Raw genomic sequence first — 20,202 nt, 5'->3', positions numbered from 1 at the left:
AGACACCACATACTGGGCAGATAATTATACTGACAGACACCACATACTGGGCTAATAATTATATATTGAAAGACACCACATACTGGGCTAATAATTATATTGACAGACATCACATACCCCACGCTGATAATTACAGAATTCAATACTTTTATACTTGATATGGATGCTATAAGTAATTTGTGGTATATCATCCAAACACTGATAAGTGTTGTATATGTGTTTTACTACTATATATAAATACTTTTAAAATCATGTCACAATTATTGTTAGGAGTATTTCTTTTATGAAGACTTGTTATTTAATACTTTCTTGGTGTCCTTGTTACATGACATTTTGTATTTTACAGACTGTATCAAACAGTGATAATGTACAAGATTGGATAAAGGTATGTCTACCTATGATGTATCACATTGTGTGTACTGATGACATATCCTATTGTGTGTACATGTGACATATCACATTGTGTGTACTGATGACATATCACATTGTGTGTACTGATGACATATCCTATTGTGTGTACATGTGACATATCACATTGTGTGTACTGATGACATATCACATTGTGTGTACTGATGACATATCCCATTGTGTGTACTGATGACATATCCCATTGTGTGTACTGATGACATATCCCATTGTGTGTACTGATGACATATCCCATTATGTGTACATGTGACATATCACATTGTGTGTACTGATGACATATCCCATTGTGTGTACATGTGACATATCCCATTGTGTGTACTGATGACATATCCCATTATGTGTACTGATGACATATCCCATTGTGTGTACTGATGACATATCCCATTGTGTGTACTGATGACATATCCTATTGTGTGTACATGTGACATATCACATTGTGTGTACTGATGACATATCCCATTGTGTGTACTGATGACATATCCCATTGTGTGTACTGATGACATATCACATTGTGTGTACATGTGACATATACTATTGTGTGTACTGATGACATATCCCATTGTGTGTACTGATGACATATCCCATTATGTGTACATGTGACATATCCCATTATGTGTACTGATGACATATCACATTGTGTGTACTGATGACATATCCCATTATGTGTACTGATGACATATCACATTGTGTGTACTGATGACATATCCCATTTTGTGTACTGATGACATATCCCATTATGTGTACTGATGACATATCCTATTATGTGTACATGTGACATATCACATTGTGTGTACTGATGACATATCCCATTATGTGTACACGTGACATATCACATTATGTGTACATGTGACATATCACATTGTGTGTACTGATGACATATCCCATTATGTGTACTGATGACATATCCCATTGTGTGTACTGATGACATATCCCATTATGTGTACATGTGACATATCACATTGTGTGTACTGATGACATATCCCATTATGTGTACATGTGACATATCCCATTGTGTGTACTGATGACATATCCCATTATGTGTACTGATGACATATCACATTGTGTGTACTGATGACATATCCCATTATGTGTACATGTGACATATCCCATTGTGTGTACTGATGACATATCCCATTGTGTGTACTGATGACATATCACATTGTGTGTACTGATGACATATCCCATTGTGTGTACTGATGACATATCACATTGTGTGTACTGATGACATATCCCATTGTGTGTACTGATGACATATCCCATTATGTGTACTGATGACATATCCCATTGTGTGTACTGATGACATATCCCATTATGTGTACATGTGACATATCCCATTGTGTGTACTGATGACATATCCCATTACGTGTACATGTGACATATCCCATTGTGTGTACTGATGACATATCCCATTATGTGTACTGATGACATATCCCATTGTGTGTACTGATGACATATCACATTGTATGTACTGATGACATATCCCATTATGTGTACATGTGACATATCTCATTGTGTGTACTGATGACATATCCCATTGTGTGTACATGTGACATATCACATTGTGTGTACTGATGACATATCCCATTGTGTGTACTGATGACATATCACATTGTGTGTACTGATGACATATCCCATTATGTGTACTGATGACATATCCCATTGTGTGCACTGATGACATATCCCATTATGTGTACTGATGACATATCCCATTGTGTGTACTGATGACATATCCTATTGTGTGTACTGATGACATATCCTATTGTGTGTACTGATGACATATCCTATTGTGTGTACTGATGACATATCCCATTGTGTGTACTGATGACATATCCCATTGTGTGTACTGATGACATATCCCATTGTGTGTACTGATGACATATCCCATTATGTGTACTGATAACATATCCCATTATGTGTACTGATGACATATCCTATTATGTGTACTGATGACATATCCCATTGTGTGTACTGATGACATATCCTATTATGTGTACTGATGACATATCACATTGTGTGTACTGATGACATATCCCATTGTGTGTACTGATGACATATCACATTGTGTGTACTGATGACATATCCCATTATGTGTACATGTGACATATCCCATTGTGTGTACTGATGACATATCCCATTGTGTGTACTGATGACATATCCCATTATGTGTACTGATGACATATCCTATTGTGTGTACTGATGACATATCACATTGTGTGTACTGATGACATATCACATTGTGTGTACTGATGACATATCCCATTGTGTGTACTGATGACATATCACATTATGTGTACTGATGACATATCCCATTATGTGTACTGATGACATATCACATTGTGTGTACTGATGACATATCCCATTGTGTGTACTGATGACATATCCCATTATGTGTACTGATGACATATCACATTGTGTGTACTGATGACATATCCCATTGTGTGTACTGATGACATATCCCATTGTGTGTACTGATGACATATCCCATTGTGTGTACTGATGACATATCCCATTGTGTGTACTGATGACATATCCCATTGTGTGTACTGATGACATATCCTATTGTGTGTACTGATGACATATCCTATTGTGTGTACATGTGACATATCCCATTATGTGTACTGATGACATATCCCATAGTGTGTACTGATGACATATCCCATTGTGTGTACTGATGACATATCCTATTATGTGTACTGATGACATATCCCATTGTGTGCACTGATGACATATCCCATTATGTGTACTGATGACATATCACATTGTGTGTACTGATGACATATCCCATTGTGTGTACTGATGACATATCCCATTGTGTGTACTGATGACATATCCTATTGTGTTTACTGATGACATATCCCATAGTGTGTACTGATGACATATCACATTATGTGTACTGATGACATATCCCATTGTGTGTACTGATGACATATCCCATTGTGTGTACTGATGACATATCCTATTATGTGTACATGTGACATATCACATTGTGTGTACTGATGACATATCGTATTGTGTGTACTGATGACATATCACATTGTGTGTACATGTGACATATCCCATTGTGTGTACTGATGACATATCCCATTGTGTGTACTGATGACATATCCCATTGTGTGTACTGATGACATATCCCATTGTGTGTACTGATGACATATCCCATTGTGTGTACTGATGACATATCACATTGTGTGTACTGATGACATATCCCATTGTGTGTACTGATGACATATCACATTGTGTGTACTGATGACATATCACATTGTGTGTACTGATGACATATCCTATTATGTGTACATGTGACATATCACATTGTGTGTACTGATGACATATCCCATTATGTGTACTGATGGCATATCCCATTGTGTGTACTGATGACATATCCCATTATGTGTACTGATGGCATATCCCATTGTGTGTACTGATGACATATCCCATTGTGTGTACTGATGACATATCCCATTACGTGTACTGATGACATATCCCATTACGTGTACTGATGACATATCACATTGTGTGTACTGATGACATATCCTATTGTGTGTACTGATGACATATCCCATTGTGTGTACTGATGACATATCCTATTGTGTGTACTGATGACATATCCCATTGTGTGTACTGATGACATATCACATTGTGTGTACTGATGACATATCCCATTGTGTGTACTGATGACATATCCCATAGTGTGTACTGATGACATATCCCATTGTGTGTACTGATGACATATCCCATTATGTGTACTGATGACATATCCCATTGTGTGTACATGTGACATATCCCATTGTGTGTACTGATGACATATCACATTGTGTGTACTGATGACATATCCTATTGTGTGTACTGATGACATATCCCATTGTGTGTACTGATGACATATCCCATTGTGTGTACTGATGACATATCCCATTGTGTGTACTGGTGACATATCCCATTGTGTGTACTGATGACATATCCCATTGTGTGTACTGATGACATATCCCATTGTGTGTACTGATGACATATCCCATTATGTGTTCTGATGACATATCCCATTGTGTGTACTGATGACATATCCTATTGTGTGTACTGATGACATATCACATTGTGTGTACTGATGACATATCCCATAGTGTGTACTGATGACATATCCCATTGTGTGTACATGTGACATATCACATTATGTGTACTGATGACATATCCCATTATGTGTACATGTGACATATCACATTGTGTGTACTGATGACATATCCCATTATGTGTACATGTGACATATCCCATTGTGTGTACTGATGACATATCCCATTATGTGTACTGATGACATATCCCATTGTGTGTACTGATGACATATCCCATTGTGTGTACTGATGACATATCCCATTGTGTGCACTGATGACATATCCCATTATGTGTACTGATGACATATCACATTGTGTGTACATGTGACATATCCCATTGTGTGTACTGATGACATATCCCATTATGTGTACATGTGACATATCACATTGTGTGTACATGTGACATATCACATTGTGTGTACTGATGACATATCCCATTATGTGTACATGTGACATATCCCATTGTGTGTACTGATGACATATCCCATTATGTGCACTGATGACATATCCCATTATGTGTACTGATGACATATCACATTGTGTGTACATGTGACATATCACATTGTGTGTACTGATGACATATCCCATTATGTGTACATGTGACATATCCCATTGTGTGTACTGATGACATATCCCATTGTGTGCACTGATGACATATCCCATTATGTGTACTGATGACATATCACATTGTGTGTACATGTGACATATCACATTGTGTGTACTGATGACATATCCCATTATGTGTACATGTGACATATCCCATTGTGTGTACTGATGACATATCCCATTGTGTGTACTGATGACATATCACATTGTGTGTACTGATGACATATCCCATTATGTGTACATGTGACATATCCCATTGTGTGTACTGATGACATATCCCATTGTGTGTACTGATGACATATCCCATAGTGTGTACTGATGACATATCCCATTATGTGTACTGATGACATATCACATTGTGTGTACTGATGACATATCACATTGTGTGTACTGATGACATATCATATTGTGTGTACTGATGACATATCCTATTGTGTGTACTGATGACATATCCCATTGTGTGTACTGATGACATATCCCATTATGTGTACTGATGACATATCACATTGTGTGTACTGATGACATATCACATTGTGTGTACTGATGACATATCACATTATGTGTACTGATGACATATCACATTGTGTGTACTGATGACATATCACATTGTGTGTACTGATGACATATCCCATTATGTGTACTGATGACATATCACATTGTGTGTACTGATGACATATCACATTGTGTGTACTGATGACATATCACATTGTGTGTACTGATGACATATCCTATTGTGTGTACTGATGACATATCCCATTGTGTGTACTGATGACATATCCCACTATGTACCTATGACATCCGACTATGTACCTATGACATATCCCACTATGTACCTATGACATATCCCACTATGTACCTATGACATATCCCACTATGTACCTATGACATATCCCACTATGTACCTATGACATGTCCCACTATGTACCTATGACATATCCCACTATGTACCTATGACATATCACACTATGTACCTATGACATCCGACTATGTACCTATGACATATCCCACTATGTACCTATGACATATCCCACTATGTACCTATGACATATCCCACTAAGTACCTATGACATATCCCACTATGTACCTATGACATATCCCACTAAGTATACCTATGGCATATCCCACTATGTACCTATGACATATCCCACTATGTACCTATGACATATTCCACTATGTACCTATGACATATCCCACTATGTACCTATGACATATCCCACTATGTACCTATGACATATCCCACTATGTACCTATGACATATCCCACTATGTACCTATGACATATCCCACTATGTACCTATGACATATCCCACTAAGTATACCTATGGCATATCCCACTATGTACCTATGACATATCCCACTAAGTATACCTATGGCATATCCCACTATGTACCTATGACATATCCCACTATGTACCTATGACATATCCCACTATGTACCTATGACATATCCCACTATGTACCTATGACATATCCCACTATGTACCTATGACATATCCCACTATGTACCTATGACATATCCCACTATGTACCTATGACATATCCCACTATGTACCTATGACATATCCCACTATGTACCTATGACATGTCCCACTATGTACCTATGACATATCCCACTATGTACCTATGACATATCCCACTATGTACCTATGACATATCCCACTATGTACCTATGACATGTCCCACTATGTACCTATGACATATCCCACTATGTACCTATGACATATCACACTATGTACCTATGACATCCGACTATGTACCTATGACATATCCCACTATGTACCTATGACATATCCCACTATGTACCTATGACATATCCCACTATGTACCTATGACATATCCCACTAAGTATACCTATGGCATATCCCACTATGTACCTATGACATATCCCACTATGTACCTATGACATATCCCACTATGTACCTATGACATATCCCACTATGTACCTATGACATATCCCACTAAGTATACCTATGGCATATTCCACTATGTACCTATGACATATCCCACTATGTACCTATGACATATCCCACTATGTACCTATGACATGTCCCACTATGTACCTATGACATATCCCACTATGTACCTATGACATATCCCACTATGTACCTATGACATATCCCACTAAGTATACCTATGACATATCCCACTATGTACCTATGGCATATCCCACTATGTACCTATGACATATCCCACTATGTACCTATGACATATCCCACTATGTACCTATGACATATCCCACTATGTACCTATGACATATCCCACTATGTACCTATGACATATCCCACTATGTACCTATGACATATCCCACTATGTACCTATGACATGTCCCACTATGTACCTATGACATATCCCACTATGTACCTATGACATATCCCACTAAGTATACCTATGGCATATCCCACTATGTACCTATGACATATCCCACTAAGTATACCTATGGCATATCCCACTATGTACCTATGACATATCCCACTATGTACCTATGACATATCCCACTATGTACCTATGACATATCCCACTAAGTATACCTATGGCATATCCCACTATGTACCTATGACATATCCCACTATGTACCTATGACATATCCCACTAAGTATACCTATGGCATATCCCACTATGTACCTATGACATATCCCACTATGTACCTATGACATATCCCACTATGTACCTATGGCATATCCCACTATGTACCTATGACATATCCCACTAAGTATACCTATGACATATCCCACTATGTACCTATGACATATCCCACTATGTACCTATGACATATCCCACTATGTACCTATGACATATCCCACTAAGTATACCTATGGCATATCCCACTATGTACCTATGACATATCCCACTAAGTATACCTATGGCATATCCCACTATGTACCTATGACATATCCCACTATGTACCTATGACATATCCCACTATGTACCTATGACATATCCCACTATGTACCTATGACATATCCCACTATGTACCTATGGCATGTCCCACTATGTACCTATGACATCCGACCCATCCTTTATTGTTGTAGGCATGTTCCATGTCCAACAAGCAGACACAACATATCTAAGTCTGTTTGATTTAGGTTCACAAGTGTTGTTGCGTGATCAGAGTAGTGATAATTCATTAAAACCCAATCATATGTCATTCTCAATGACTTATTGAGTAGATAACACACAACCCATCTTTTACATAGTGTTGGTTATTGAGTAGATAACACACAACCCATCTTTTACATAGTGTTGGTTATTGAGTAGATAACACACAACCTATCTTAAATTCTTTTACATAGTGTCAGTTATTGAGTAGATAACACACAACCCATCTTTTACATAGTGTTGGTTATTGAGTAGATAACACACAACCTATCTTAAATTCTTTTACATAGTGTCAGTTATTGAGTAGATAACACACAACCCATCTTTTACATAGTGTTGGTTATTGAGTAGATAACACACAACCTATCTTAAATTCTTTTACATAGTGTCAGTTATTGAGTAGATAACACACAACCCATCTTTTACATAGTGTCAGTTATTGAGTAGATAACACACAACCCATCTTTTACAAAGTAAAGATAACACACAGCCCTGTGACTAATGACAAACTGTGTGATGAGTAGAAACAGCATACAGCCCTGTGACTAATGACAAACTGTGTGATGAGTAGAAACAGCATACAGCCCTGTGACTAATGACAAACTCTCTAATGGGTACAAACAGCATACAGTCCTGTGACTAATGACAAACTGTGTCATGAGTAGAAACAGCATACAGTCCTGTGACTAATGACAAACTCTCATGTGTACAAACAGCATACAGTCCTGTGACTAATGACAAACTCTCATGTGCACAAACAGCATACAGTCCTGTGACTAATGACAAACTGTGTCATGAGTAGAAACAGCATACAGCCCAGTGACTAATGACAAACTCTCTAATGGGTACAAACAGCATACAGCCCTGTGACTAATGACAAACTGATTTGTACATTGGGATCATACGTGATACATACTGATTTGTACATTGGGATCATAAGTGATACATACTGATTTGTACATTTCAGAAAGTACAGAAAGCTTCTGACCATGCTGCAGCTGTTACCTTTGGACGTAAACATGCATTTGGTAGCTATGGTGATGGTATGTCTACTGCCATGGCAACTGTAGATGCCCTTCGAGATCATGATGATGCCTATTCAGAAGGTATGTTTTAAGCAATGTAATAAACATAACAAAAACATACAAATTTAACTATCTTCATATAGCAAACATATCACACTGCAGACTTACAAAACATACAAATTTTTGGAATCAAACACAGGAGATAGATACCTTTAATTAATGCTTTCATTTGTATGATGGGTAATTTGAAAACGGTTGTTTGATGTCTTACTGATTGAATGGATATATTATTTCAATGCAGCACAAGATCTCTTAAACCAATGGGTGACTGACAAGTGTAACCTTGACGATGATGATGATGATGATGAGAATGAAATATGGTCGCCTAGACAATGTCCACATAAGTCAGAAGTGAAGAGACAGTGGGACAACTTACTTGCAGTGGAAGACACCGGATTTCCACATCCCTATGGTGGAATGTCATCAGAGGGTAAGGTTAAACTACTATGTAGAATGAAAAAAATACATGTATTTATACCATGTATAAGCCAAGTTAAACAAAATGTATGGAATGTATACTTTGGTCGTTCTATGTCATGGCAGCACGCGTCTATGTCACGACAATGGTGTCTAAGTCACTGGTTCTGCTGTGTTTGAAATGGCAGCACGCGTCTATGTCACGACAATGGTGTCTAAGTCACTGGTTCTGCTGTGTTTGAAATGGCAGCACGTGTCTATGTCACGACAGTGGTGTCTAAGTCACTGGTTCTGCTGTGTTTGAAATGGCAGCACGCGTCTATGTCACGACAATGGTGTCTAAGTCACTGGTTCTGCTGTGTTTGAAATGGCAGCACGTGTCTATGTCACGACAATGGTGTCTAAGTCACTGGTTCTGCAGTGTTTGAAATGGCAGCACGTGTCTATGTCACGACAATGGTGTCTAAGTCACTGGTTCTGCTGTGTTTGAAATGGCAGCACGTGTCTATGTCACGACAATGGTGTCTAAGTCACTGGTTCTGCTGTGTTTGAAATGGCAGCACGTGTCTATGTCACAACAATGGTGTCTAAGTCACTGGTTCCGCTGTGTTTGAAATGGCAGCACGCGTCTATGTCACGACAGTGGTGTCTAAGTCACTGGTTCCGCTGTGTTTGAAATATGAGACAATATGAGATAATACTTGTGCTGGTATAATTATGTTATTCTCCAATAATTTTCATCATTCACCTGGAAAATACTCATGACGTAAGGGTTGTCACTACGAGTCACTAGACGAGTAATGACAAAGCCCCCTTAAGTCACTCGTATTTGCTTTGTCTGAATAGAGAAAAATATTGGGTAATAAATCTAAATACACACACACAAACACACACATATTGGTATTTGAATTGCTATTCAGTGTACTCACTTATTGGTATTTGAATTGCTATTCAGTGTACACACATATTGGTATTTGAATTGCTATTCAGTGTACACACATATTGGTATTTGAATTGCTATTCAGTGTACACACACATATTGGTATTTGAATTGCTATTCAGTGTACACACACACACATATTGGTATTTGAATTGCTATTCAGTGTACACACATATTGGTATTTGAATTGCTATTAAGTGTACACACACACACACACACACACACACACACACACACACATTGGCATTTGAATTGCTATTCAGTGTACACACACATATTGGTATTTGAATTGCTATTCAGTGTACACACACATATTGGTATTTGAATTGCTATTCAGTGTACACACACACATATTGGTATTTGAATTGCTATTCAGTGTACACACACACACACACATTGGTATTTGAATTGCTATTCAGTGTACACACACACACACACACACACATATTGGTATTTGAATTGCTATTCAGTGTACACACACACACACACACACACACACACACACACACACATATTGGTATTTGAATTGCTATTCAGTGTACACACACACATATTGGTATTTGAATTTGGTATTCAGTGTACACACACATATTGGTATTTGAATCGCTATTCAGTGTACACACACACACATTTGGTATTCAAATTGCTATTCTGTGTACACACATACACACACACACACACACACTTATTGGTATTTGAATTGCTATACAGTGTACACACACACACACACACACACACACACACTTATTGGTATTTGAATTGCTATACAGTGTACACACACACACACACACACGCACACACACACACACACACACACACACACTTATTGGTATTTGAATTGCTATACAGTGTACACACACACACACACACACATATATTGGTATTTGAAATGGCAGCATGTGTCTATGTCACGACAATGGTGTCTAAAGGCCCAGTTACACGATGCAACTCATGAAGCAATTCGTCGCATGCGACGAGGCTTGCAACTGCGACGGGAGCGCGTACACGATGCAACTAGTTGCATGGTGAGTCGCAAGAGCTAACTGTTGCACATGCGTAAATATATAAAAGTTACAGGTCATCGAGGTCAAGTCTTCTAGCGGCAGGAATTTGGCAAAAATGCTATGAAATTGCTAATATTTACGAATAAAATGACTGAAAACTTGTTGAGGTATCGATAGTAAAACTCTATTCAATTTGAAGTTCGTTAGGGCGATGTTGATCTTTCCGATGTCGCTACTTGCATTCAAGTTGGAAATAAAATGATATTCAGCGGAAATCAAGCATTCATAGACATTGTATACTATTGATAAGTGGTAATCGTGGTGATAAATCGAAATGATATAAAAAATACTTGCTAAAATAGAATATTTATACTAAAAACATGGCGGCCATAACATTGCACGTCATTTGACACGTAGGTATATGTCAAAGGTTATTACTTGCGACGCGACGAAGTGGTTACACGGTGCAACTCACGAAGCAACTCGAGAAGCAACTTGCGACGCGTCGCAAGGAAACCGACATGTCGGTTTCCTTGCGACGCACCTTGCAACGTCGCAAGACCCTGCGACGAGGCGAGTACACGATGCAATTCGTCGCATGTGAAGAATTGCATGGTGCGTTGCTAGTCGAGTTGCATCGTGTAACCGGGCCTTAAGTCACTGGTTCTGCTGTGTTTGAAATGGCAGCACGCGTCTATGTCACGACAATGGTGTCTAAGTCACTGGTTCTGCTGTGTTTGAAATGGCAGCACGCGTCTATGTCACGACAATGGTGTCTAAGTCACTGGTTCTGCTGTGTTTGAAATGGCAGCACGCATCTATGTCACGACAATGGTGTCTAAGTCACTGGTTCCGCTGTGTTTGAAATATGAGACAATATGAGATAATACTTGTGCTGGTATAATTATGTTATTCTCCAATAATTTTCATCATTCACCTGGAAAATACTCATGACGTAAGGGTTGTCACTACGAGTCACTAGACGAGTAATGATAAAGCCCCCTTAAGTCACTCGTATTTGCTTTGTCTGAATGGAGAAAAATATTGGGTAATAAATCTAAATACACACACAAACACACACATATTGGTATTTGAATTGCTATTCAGTGTACTCACTTATTGGTATTTGAATTGCTATTCAGTGTACACACACATATTGGTATTTGAATTGCTATTCAGTGTACACACATATTGGTATTTGAATTGCTATTAAGTGTACACACACACACACACACACACACACACACATTGGCATTTGAATTGCTGTTCAGTGTACACACACATATTGGTATTTGAATTGCTATTCAGTGTACACACACACACATTGGTATTTGAATTGCTATTCAGTGTACACACACTTATTGGTATTTGAATTGCTATTCAGTGTACACACACACATATTGGTATTTGAATTGCTATTCAGTGTACACACATATTGGTATTTGAATTGCTATTCAGTGTACACACACACACACACACACACACATATTGGTGTTTGAATTGCTATTCAGTGTACACACACACACACACACACACACACATATTGGTATTTGAATTGCTATTCAGTGTACACACTTATTGGTATTTGAATTGCTATTCAGTGTACACACACACATATTGGTATTTGAATTTGGTATTCAGTGTACACACACATATTGGTATTTGAATCGCTATTCAGTGTACACATACACACATTTGGTATTCGAATTGCTATTCTGTGTACACACATACACACACACACACACACACACTTATTGGTATTTGAATTGCTATACAGTGTACACACACACACACACACACACACACACACACTTATTGGTATTTGAATTGCTATACAGTGTACACACACACACACACACACACACACACACTCACACTTATTGGTATTTGAATTGCTATACAGTGTACACACACACTCACACATATTGGTATTTGAGTTGCTATTCAGTGTACACACACACACGTATTGGTATTTGAATTGCTATTCAGTGTACACACACACACTTATTGGTATTTGAATTGGTATTCAGTGTACACACATATTGGAGTAGTATATAAAATGGGGTTACTGGACCACCAAACGACATACCCCTTATTTAACCATTTTAACTTTAAAAAAATGGTCTCATCTATATGAAATTTTAGTATATACAAACATGACCTTTGTCGTTCACTGTCGTTTTATAGTTAACCCTTTGCGGCCGGCAGGCGCCTGAGGGCGTACTTCACCCTAGACTCCGTTGCAGCCGACAGGCGCCTAAAGGCGTATGTATGCAATGCAACCTTTGACTCGAACGTATGATGTCATTGTTCGTTATAGGGGGGTATTAGCAATTCAATTGCCTAGAAATTGCCGCCAAAAGTCCATTGATATGTATATTGCTGTTTATCATAACACGACAAAGAGGTCAACGGTCAAAATTCGTAGTTCACGGAAAATTTATCAATGAAAATCTAAATATGGCGACCGGTGTAAACAACGAACTGTCAGTGGGTGACATGATCGCTGATATTTTTGATTCTTCATCTGATTCTGACTCAGAATTTGAGGGATTTACACCGTCTGACATAGAGGACGACATACCATTAGCCAGGTTAGTTCGACGTTACTCAGATGACGAGGCAGAATTAGATATGTCACTCGATGACAGCGACTCCAGTAGTAGTAGTAGTAGTAGTAGTGATAGTAGTAGTGACGACGACTCGATCGAGTGGTCGCGCGACATAACTGACGTTGATGACTTTGAATTTAACGAAAATTCAGGAATAAATTTTGATTTCAATGATAAATCAGCAAAAGATGTTTTTGATTGTTCTTTCACTCCGGAACTTATGACCAAAATAGTAACTGAAACTAACAGCTACGCTGATCAATGTCGTCGTGATCCAAACAACTGGAAGTCTGCGTGGGAAGGTATATCCGTCGATCATCTTGAAGTGTTTTTAGGTCTAACTTTAGCGATGGGATTAGTTGACAAGAAGGGGTCGTTCAAGGAGTATTGGTCTGAATATTGGCTAACGCAGACCCCTGCTTTTGGAAAACATATGCCTCGTGACATGTACTGTCAAATCTTAAGATATCTACATTTTGTTGACAATGAAGCCCTACCCACTGATCGAAATGACCCTAACTTTGACAAACTTCAGAAAATAAAACCTGTAATTGATGTCGTTGTCAGAAAGTTTAGAGAAGTGTATACTCCCGAGAGACAACTAGCTTTAGATGAGACCATGATCAAGTTTAAAGGAAGGTTAGGAATTAAACAGTATATAAAGAACAAACCCAATAAATGGGGGATCAAGGTGTTCAACCTGGCTGAATCTACCTCTGGCTATGTCCTGAATTTGAAGGTGTATCAAGGTCGTGAATCACAAGTACAAGTGCCTCCTGAAATGTCAGTAACTGATAATGTAGTCTTGACACTAACTACTCCATTTCATAATAAAGGTTATGAATTATATTGTGACAACTACTACACATCCCCTGTCTTATTCAATAAATTGAAGGATAAGAAGATTTTAGCTTGTGGGACAGTTAGACCAAACAGGAAGGGCCTGCCAGTTGAAATGAAACCGAAAAGTCCAGTGGTAAAAAATCTTGCATGTGGGCAATTTATTTGTTGGCAGAAGGGAAGACAGAAAGCTATTGCTTGGAAGGACTCTAGAATAGTGAATGCCCTTACCACATTACCAGTCACTGCAGAGAGTGATACTGTACTAAGGGCAGTTAAGGTCAATGGTAGATGGGAGCAGCAGCAAGTAGATCGACCACTAGTTGTAGAAAGATACAATAAGTACATGGGGGGGGGGGGGTTGATTTGGCCGACCAGCGCCTTTCAACTTATAAGCGTCACATGAACGGACTTACCTGGTACTTACAAATATTCTGGTATCTACTTGAAGTATGTGTAGTGAATGCATTCCTTCTTTACAAGAAAGCAAACCCACAAGAAAGATGTACTCAACGTAAGTTTCGTGGTAAGCTGATTGAGGAACTGATTGCAGGTCGTTCGTATGTGAAAAAGCCAGGGAGAAAACCCACAACCCAAAGTGATGACATTAGATTCGACAGAAATTTGCAGCATGCACCAGCCTTAACAGAAACTAAATCAAAATGTCAGATACATATGCACAGGAAAGATACTAAGTACATTTGTGGATCATGTAAAGTTAGGATGTGCCCAGTACCCTGTTTCCAACGATATCATTATATGACTGATTACCAGTACAATGATCCGGAGTGTGCAGGTAGAGATTTAGCTAGGAAAAGGAGGAAACTGTAGAGTAGGGTAATTGCAGGGAAAAAACAGAGTAGGGGTGAGTAAAATAAACTTTATTCATAGTTTTGGATTTTTATTTTAAAAAAGCAGTGAGTAAGAAGAATAATCAATAATATCATTTGCATAACAATGTGCTAATTTGCATAACAATACACTTTGATACACTGTAACATGTTAACTTTACATAAACCACATTTAAGTTGGGTCAGTTGTCATAGAAACAAAGTCCTAAGCATATGGAAGTTATAATGTCTTGACAAGTAAGTCTCTAAAATTTATTCAGGCCCTAGGGGGTCCTGTATAGGGCCACCTATACAGGAAGTAAAAGGTTAAGGGTATCTGAAACGACAGTGCAACGACCGACTCCCGGCCATTGTTCAAATTGTGCGGAAGGGTTCAAAGGTCAATACATTTACATAACAATCGGCTCAGCTGTGAATGACTCATCGTCCTTCACCTCTATGACCTGTACAGTCAGTATGAGATTGAAGACATCAAAAACAGAGAGAAAAAAAAGGCAGGTTTATATGGCAGAGCAGCGGTTTTGCTTTTTTTTATAATGATTTAAATAATGTTAATTATTTTTTAAATGTGTTTTTTTTTAATTTTTAAAGATATTTGACGCCAACGTAAACGCCACCAACTAAATCTTATCTCTGGATATTTTGCATTCCATTTATTCCAAAACCATTTATGGATTTGGTTTTGTGAAACTGCCTTTGTTTTCAACTCTGGTATTTTAGCTGCTTCCTTGTACTTTTTTAAGTATAATAGAATTACAGTGGGCCCTCGCTAACTCGCGCCTCGGTAAGTCGCGGATTCGGCCAAGTCGCGGGTGTCACCTTGGATCCCATTTTTTCTTTAGTTTTCCTATTGTTTTCGGAACTCCTCTTTGTGTATTTTTTTTAAACAAATGGCACGCCTGCCAATTTCAAACTCGTTGGTGTTTCGATGAAGAGGTGTCGCGGTTTGACTTTGATGTTAGCAATCGCCTTCTATTTATTCGGACTGCTCCACATTCACAAGTTCCTTATGCACTTCTCGGCTAGTCAACAAACACGTCGACCATTTTCGTCTGGCTGGTGAACGGTGCATTGATCGTGTTAGATTCGAGTCGCAGGATTCGTCAGTCGAATTCGAACATCGTCCACAAAAACAAATTAATAACTAAAGCTTGTCTCGCAATAATATATCGTTTGATTTGATTGATTTAGAAGTCACCTAAAAACGTTTTGTTTCTTCAAAATTTTGAGGAAAACGTCATTTATATAACGAAATTTCGGTCTACGATCAACTGAATTCGTTCATCACTTGCGTCTTTATGTTTATATATCTACCGACATCATGCATCACGCCACGTGTTGCCGAACCTTGCGATTTCTCAACTCAACCTCATCATTTAGGAATGTTACTGTACTGAGAAACATAAAAAATTAGTTGTTGTTTTAGAATATTTAAAACAAATCCCGTTATTCGATGATATAAAAGTCAAAACTGCAACCCGGAAATTCAACAGCATTTCTTGGCCCCGCCAGGCGTGAGCTTGTACGTTGTACTGTTAGTTTGTCGACCGTGCAAAAAACAAAAAAGAAAGTCTTGCCGCGATTGATGCTTTGAGAGTCACACAATTGTACGATAATCTTCCTCAAAGATTTACTGTTAACCCAGGACTGTTACAATATTACGTCCATGCGTCCATCACAATAAATTTCGAATACATACCGTCATGTTCGTGAACTGAAAAGATTTACCCTGGATTTACTGAATATTGAAACTTTGATTTCGTGCGTATCTTATTTTTTTTTATGAATATCGCCAATGAACTTGCACTCATAAAACATGTACTGTACTAGTTTCATCTGCACATTACTGAAGAATGAAGAAAAGCTGACGTGTGACGTGTGTTAATGTGTGGTTATGAATATATAATGAGCACCTCGCTAAGTCGCGGCCCTCGCTAAGTCGCGGGTTTCTTGATGGACCCGGACACCCGCGAGTTAGCGAGGGTCTACTGTACTTTTATGATAACACTAAAGTTGAGTGATTGATATCGTGTTGGCTCTGTATGAACTTCATTGAGTGATGAAAAATATTCTAGTAACAGTTAATAAAAGATAATAATTGAGATTATACCTTTTAAAAACTTTTTTTATGTGATTTTTAGGATCATAAATATTTTTACTTTTCACTTGGTCATGAAAGCTATTATTTAGTGATTTACTAATAGTACAGAAGTCAAAGCAGTTGAACCTTCCATAGATGTTACCACAAATGTTTTTACAAATATCATCACGAGGTATATTAAATCGTCTACATATATTACAATGTATAATACTGTATCATACATTGAATCACAACAATATGAGTAATGAGATTTTCCAAAGAATGTACTACAATTGTTTGTACAATAGCGGGATGCATCTTTCTGTTTACATAATTTACATACTTCCATTTTATATTTTTATATTTATATATATTTTTTTGTTAAATAAACTAATAATATGCCACCACCAGCTAAATAAAGATATTGATATAACTTTATATTATCAGAAGGTTGATAATAATCACCGAACTGAGGTTCATTCTTGAGACGTTCAGTCTGAGGATGATATTCTTGATATAAATTTAAATTTTCATCAGTCATAACCAGATTTTGTCTCGCATGGACATCTAAATTTTTTTGCTTCGCTATAAAATCCATTACTTTTCCAACCATACCTCACGATCTTTGTTGAATTTTTCCAAAGCTAAATCATGTCTCTTTAATTCTTTTTTATGTTCTTGTTTTGAGTCACCTGAAAGTGTCTTACCTAATAACCAGCTCCGACAAAGGCAGTTGCATTTAAAACTGCTCCACCAACCATCATCGCAATTGCCGCACCCATTATGTATAGTATATATTTAGATATATATAAATTATTCTTTTTAATTATCCTTTATAAGGATCAACTGGTAACATATTTCTTTGTTCTAACATATCTTTCTCCAATACTGCTCCACTCACAGCTATTGCAAGATAACCAAACTTTTTAAATGAAACATTGTTTTAGGACATCTTCATAGTTTTATCAAGTATTAAACTATTAGCTATTGTTAAAGCAGATATAACTGCACCATCATAAAGACCATTCACGATCAGCTTAGTATAGTCTGTCATTGTGTGTATATATAATATATATAATATAAAAAAATAATTATTCCATTTCAAACAGCGCATTATTTTTATCATTATCTGGTCGTGGTGTCGCTAATTGTTTAGACTTAGTTTCTTTATCATTTATGCCTGATTGTAAAAACTGTGCATAAAAGCTGATGCACTCTCTTTTATAATAAAAACCAGCTACCCCAATTACTAGTGAACCAAGAGTTAATAAAATCATAGTATAATTAAATTGCGAGCTTTTATTGTCCGACTGTGGGGAAAACTCAGTCACCTTTATTGGCTCCATTGACTCTATCGACTCCTTTGTCTCTATTGGTACTTTTAACTCCGTTGATTTTAATTTTTTTTGTTTTTTTGTTTTAGCTGATATTACTGCTAATTTTTTACCCCATGCAACTCTACCTGGACTTTTAGTTTTACTTTTTATAGTCACAGTCTCTGCTTGAGTCTGTTCTGTATCACTCATTTTTACACTGATATATATATAATACAAAATATTTTTAATGTTTTTACTTTAATTTTTTGAAACTCTTTTCAACTAAGTCAAGTTTCAAGTTGTTTTCAAGATCTTGATCAAGTTCTTGAACAAGTTCTTGAACAAGTTCATTTAAGTCATTTTGCTTAGGACAAGTATGTATTGTAAAGTTAATGTTATTTAGAATAGTAAGACCACCACTTGTCGATGCTAAAAGAGGACCATAACTGTATGCTAACTTTCCAGTAAGTTGTTTGAATTGATTCGTATCAAGAAAATTGTTTTTCAAGTCATCACTTAATTTATTCACATCATCTACTGGAAGCACAAGTCCTACTAATTTACTAAACCCAAATAAAACTCCATTTACAATATTGTCACTTACGAGAGAACTTTAAGTGCTTTCATATATTTTATAATACTTTTCAATTTCTTTATCGTTTGCTTTTTCAATATATTCGAGAGTAAAATTTTTTCCTAAGAAAGCTTTTGATTGTTCTGCTGCAATGATACATAGTAATCTTTCTCTGTACTTAACTATTGGAGACACCTGTTCTGGTGTTGATTCAACTGGTTGTAAAATTTCTGTCAACGTCTGTTCCATTTTGTTATATA

The 20,202-nt window shown here is 37.3% G+C and overlaps 1 protein-coding gene and 1 long non-coding RNA gene across 2 annotated transcripts in view; both read left to right on the top strand.

Annotated features, from left to right (window-relative positions):
- Positions 1-344: 344 nt before the first annotated feature.
- LOC144439679 (uncharacterized) lies at positions 345-9,616 on the top strand. The gene is made up of 3 exons (XR_013481135.1): positions 345-385; positions 9,191-9,329; positions 9,550-9,616. It is a non-coding gene; the product is annotated as an uncharacterized LOC144439679 (long non-coding RNA).
- A 31-nt stretch (positions 9,617-9,647) lies between these two features.
- Positions 9,648-20,202, top strand: part of LOC144440422 (coiled-coil domain-containing protein 191-like) — a 53,336-nt gene continuing 42,781 nt past the window's right edge. The window contains exon 1 of the mRNA XM_078129794.1: positions 9,648-9,738. Within this exon, the coding sequence (XP_077985920.1) occupies positions 9,726-9,738 (13 nt within the window). The 5' untranslated portion in view covers positions 9,648-9,725. The remainder of the gene's footprint in view (positions 9,739-20,202) is intronic.

This window comes from Glandiceps talaboti, chromosome 9, assembly GCF_964340395.1.
Source record: "Glandiceps talaboti chromosome 9, keGlaTala1.1, whole genome shotgun sequence".
Lineage (NCBI taxonomy): Eukaryota > Metazoa > Hemichordata > Enteropneusta > Spengelidae > Glandiceps > Glandiceps talaboti.
This window is presented reverse-complemented; position numbering and strand designations above follow the sequence as displayed.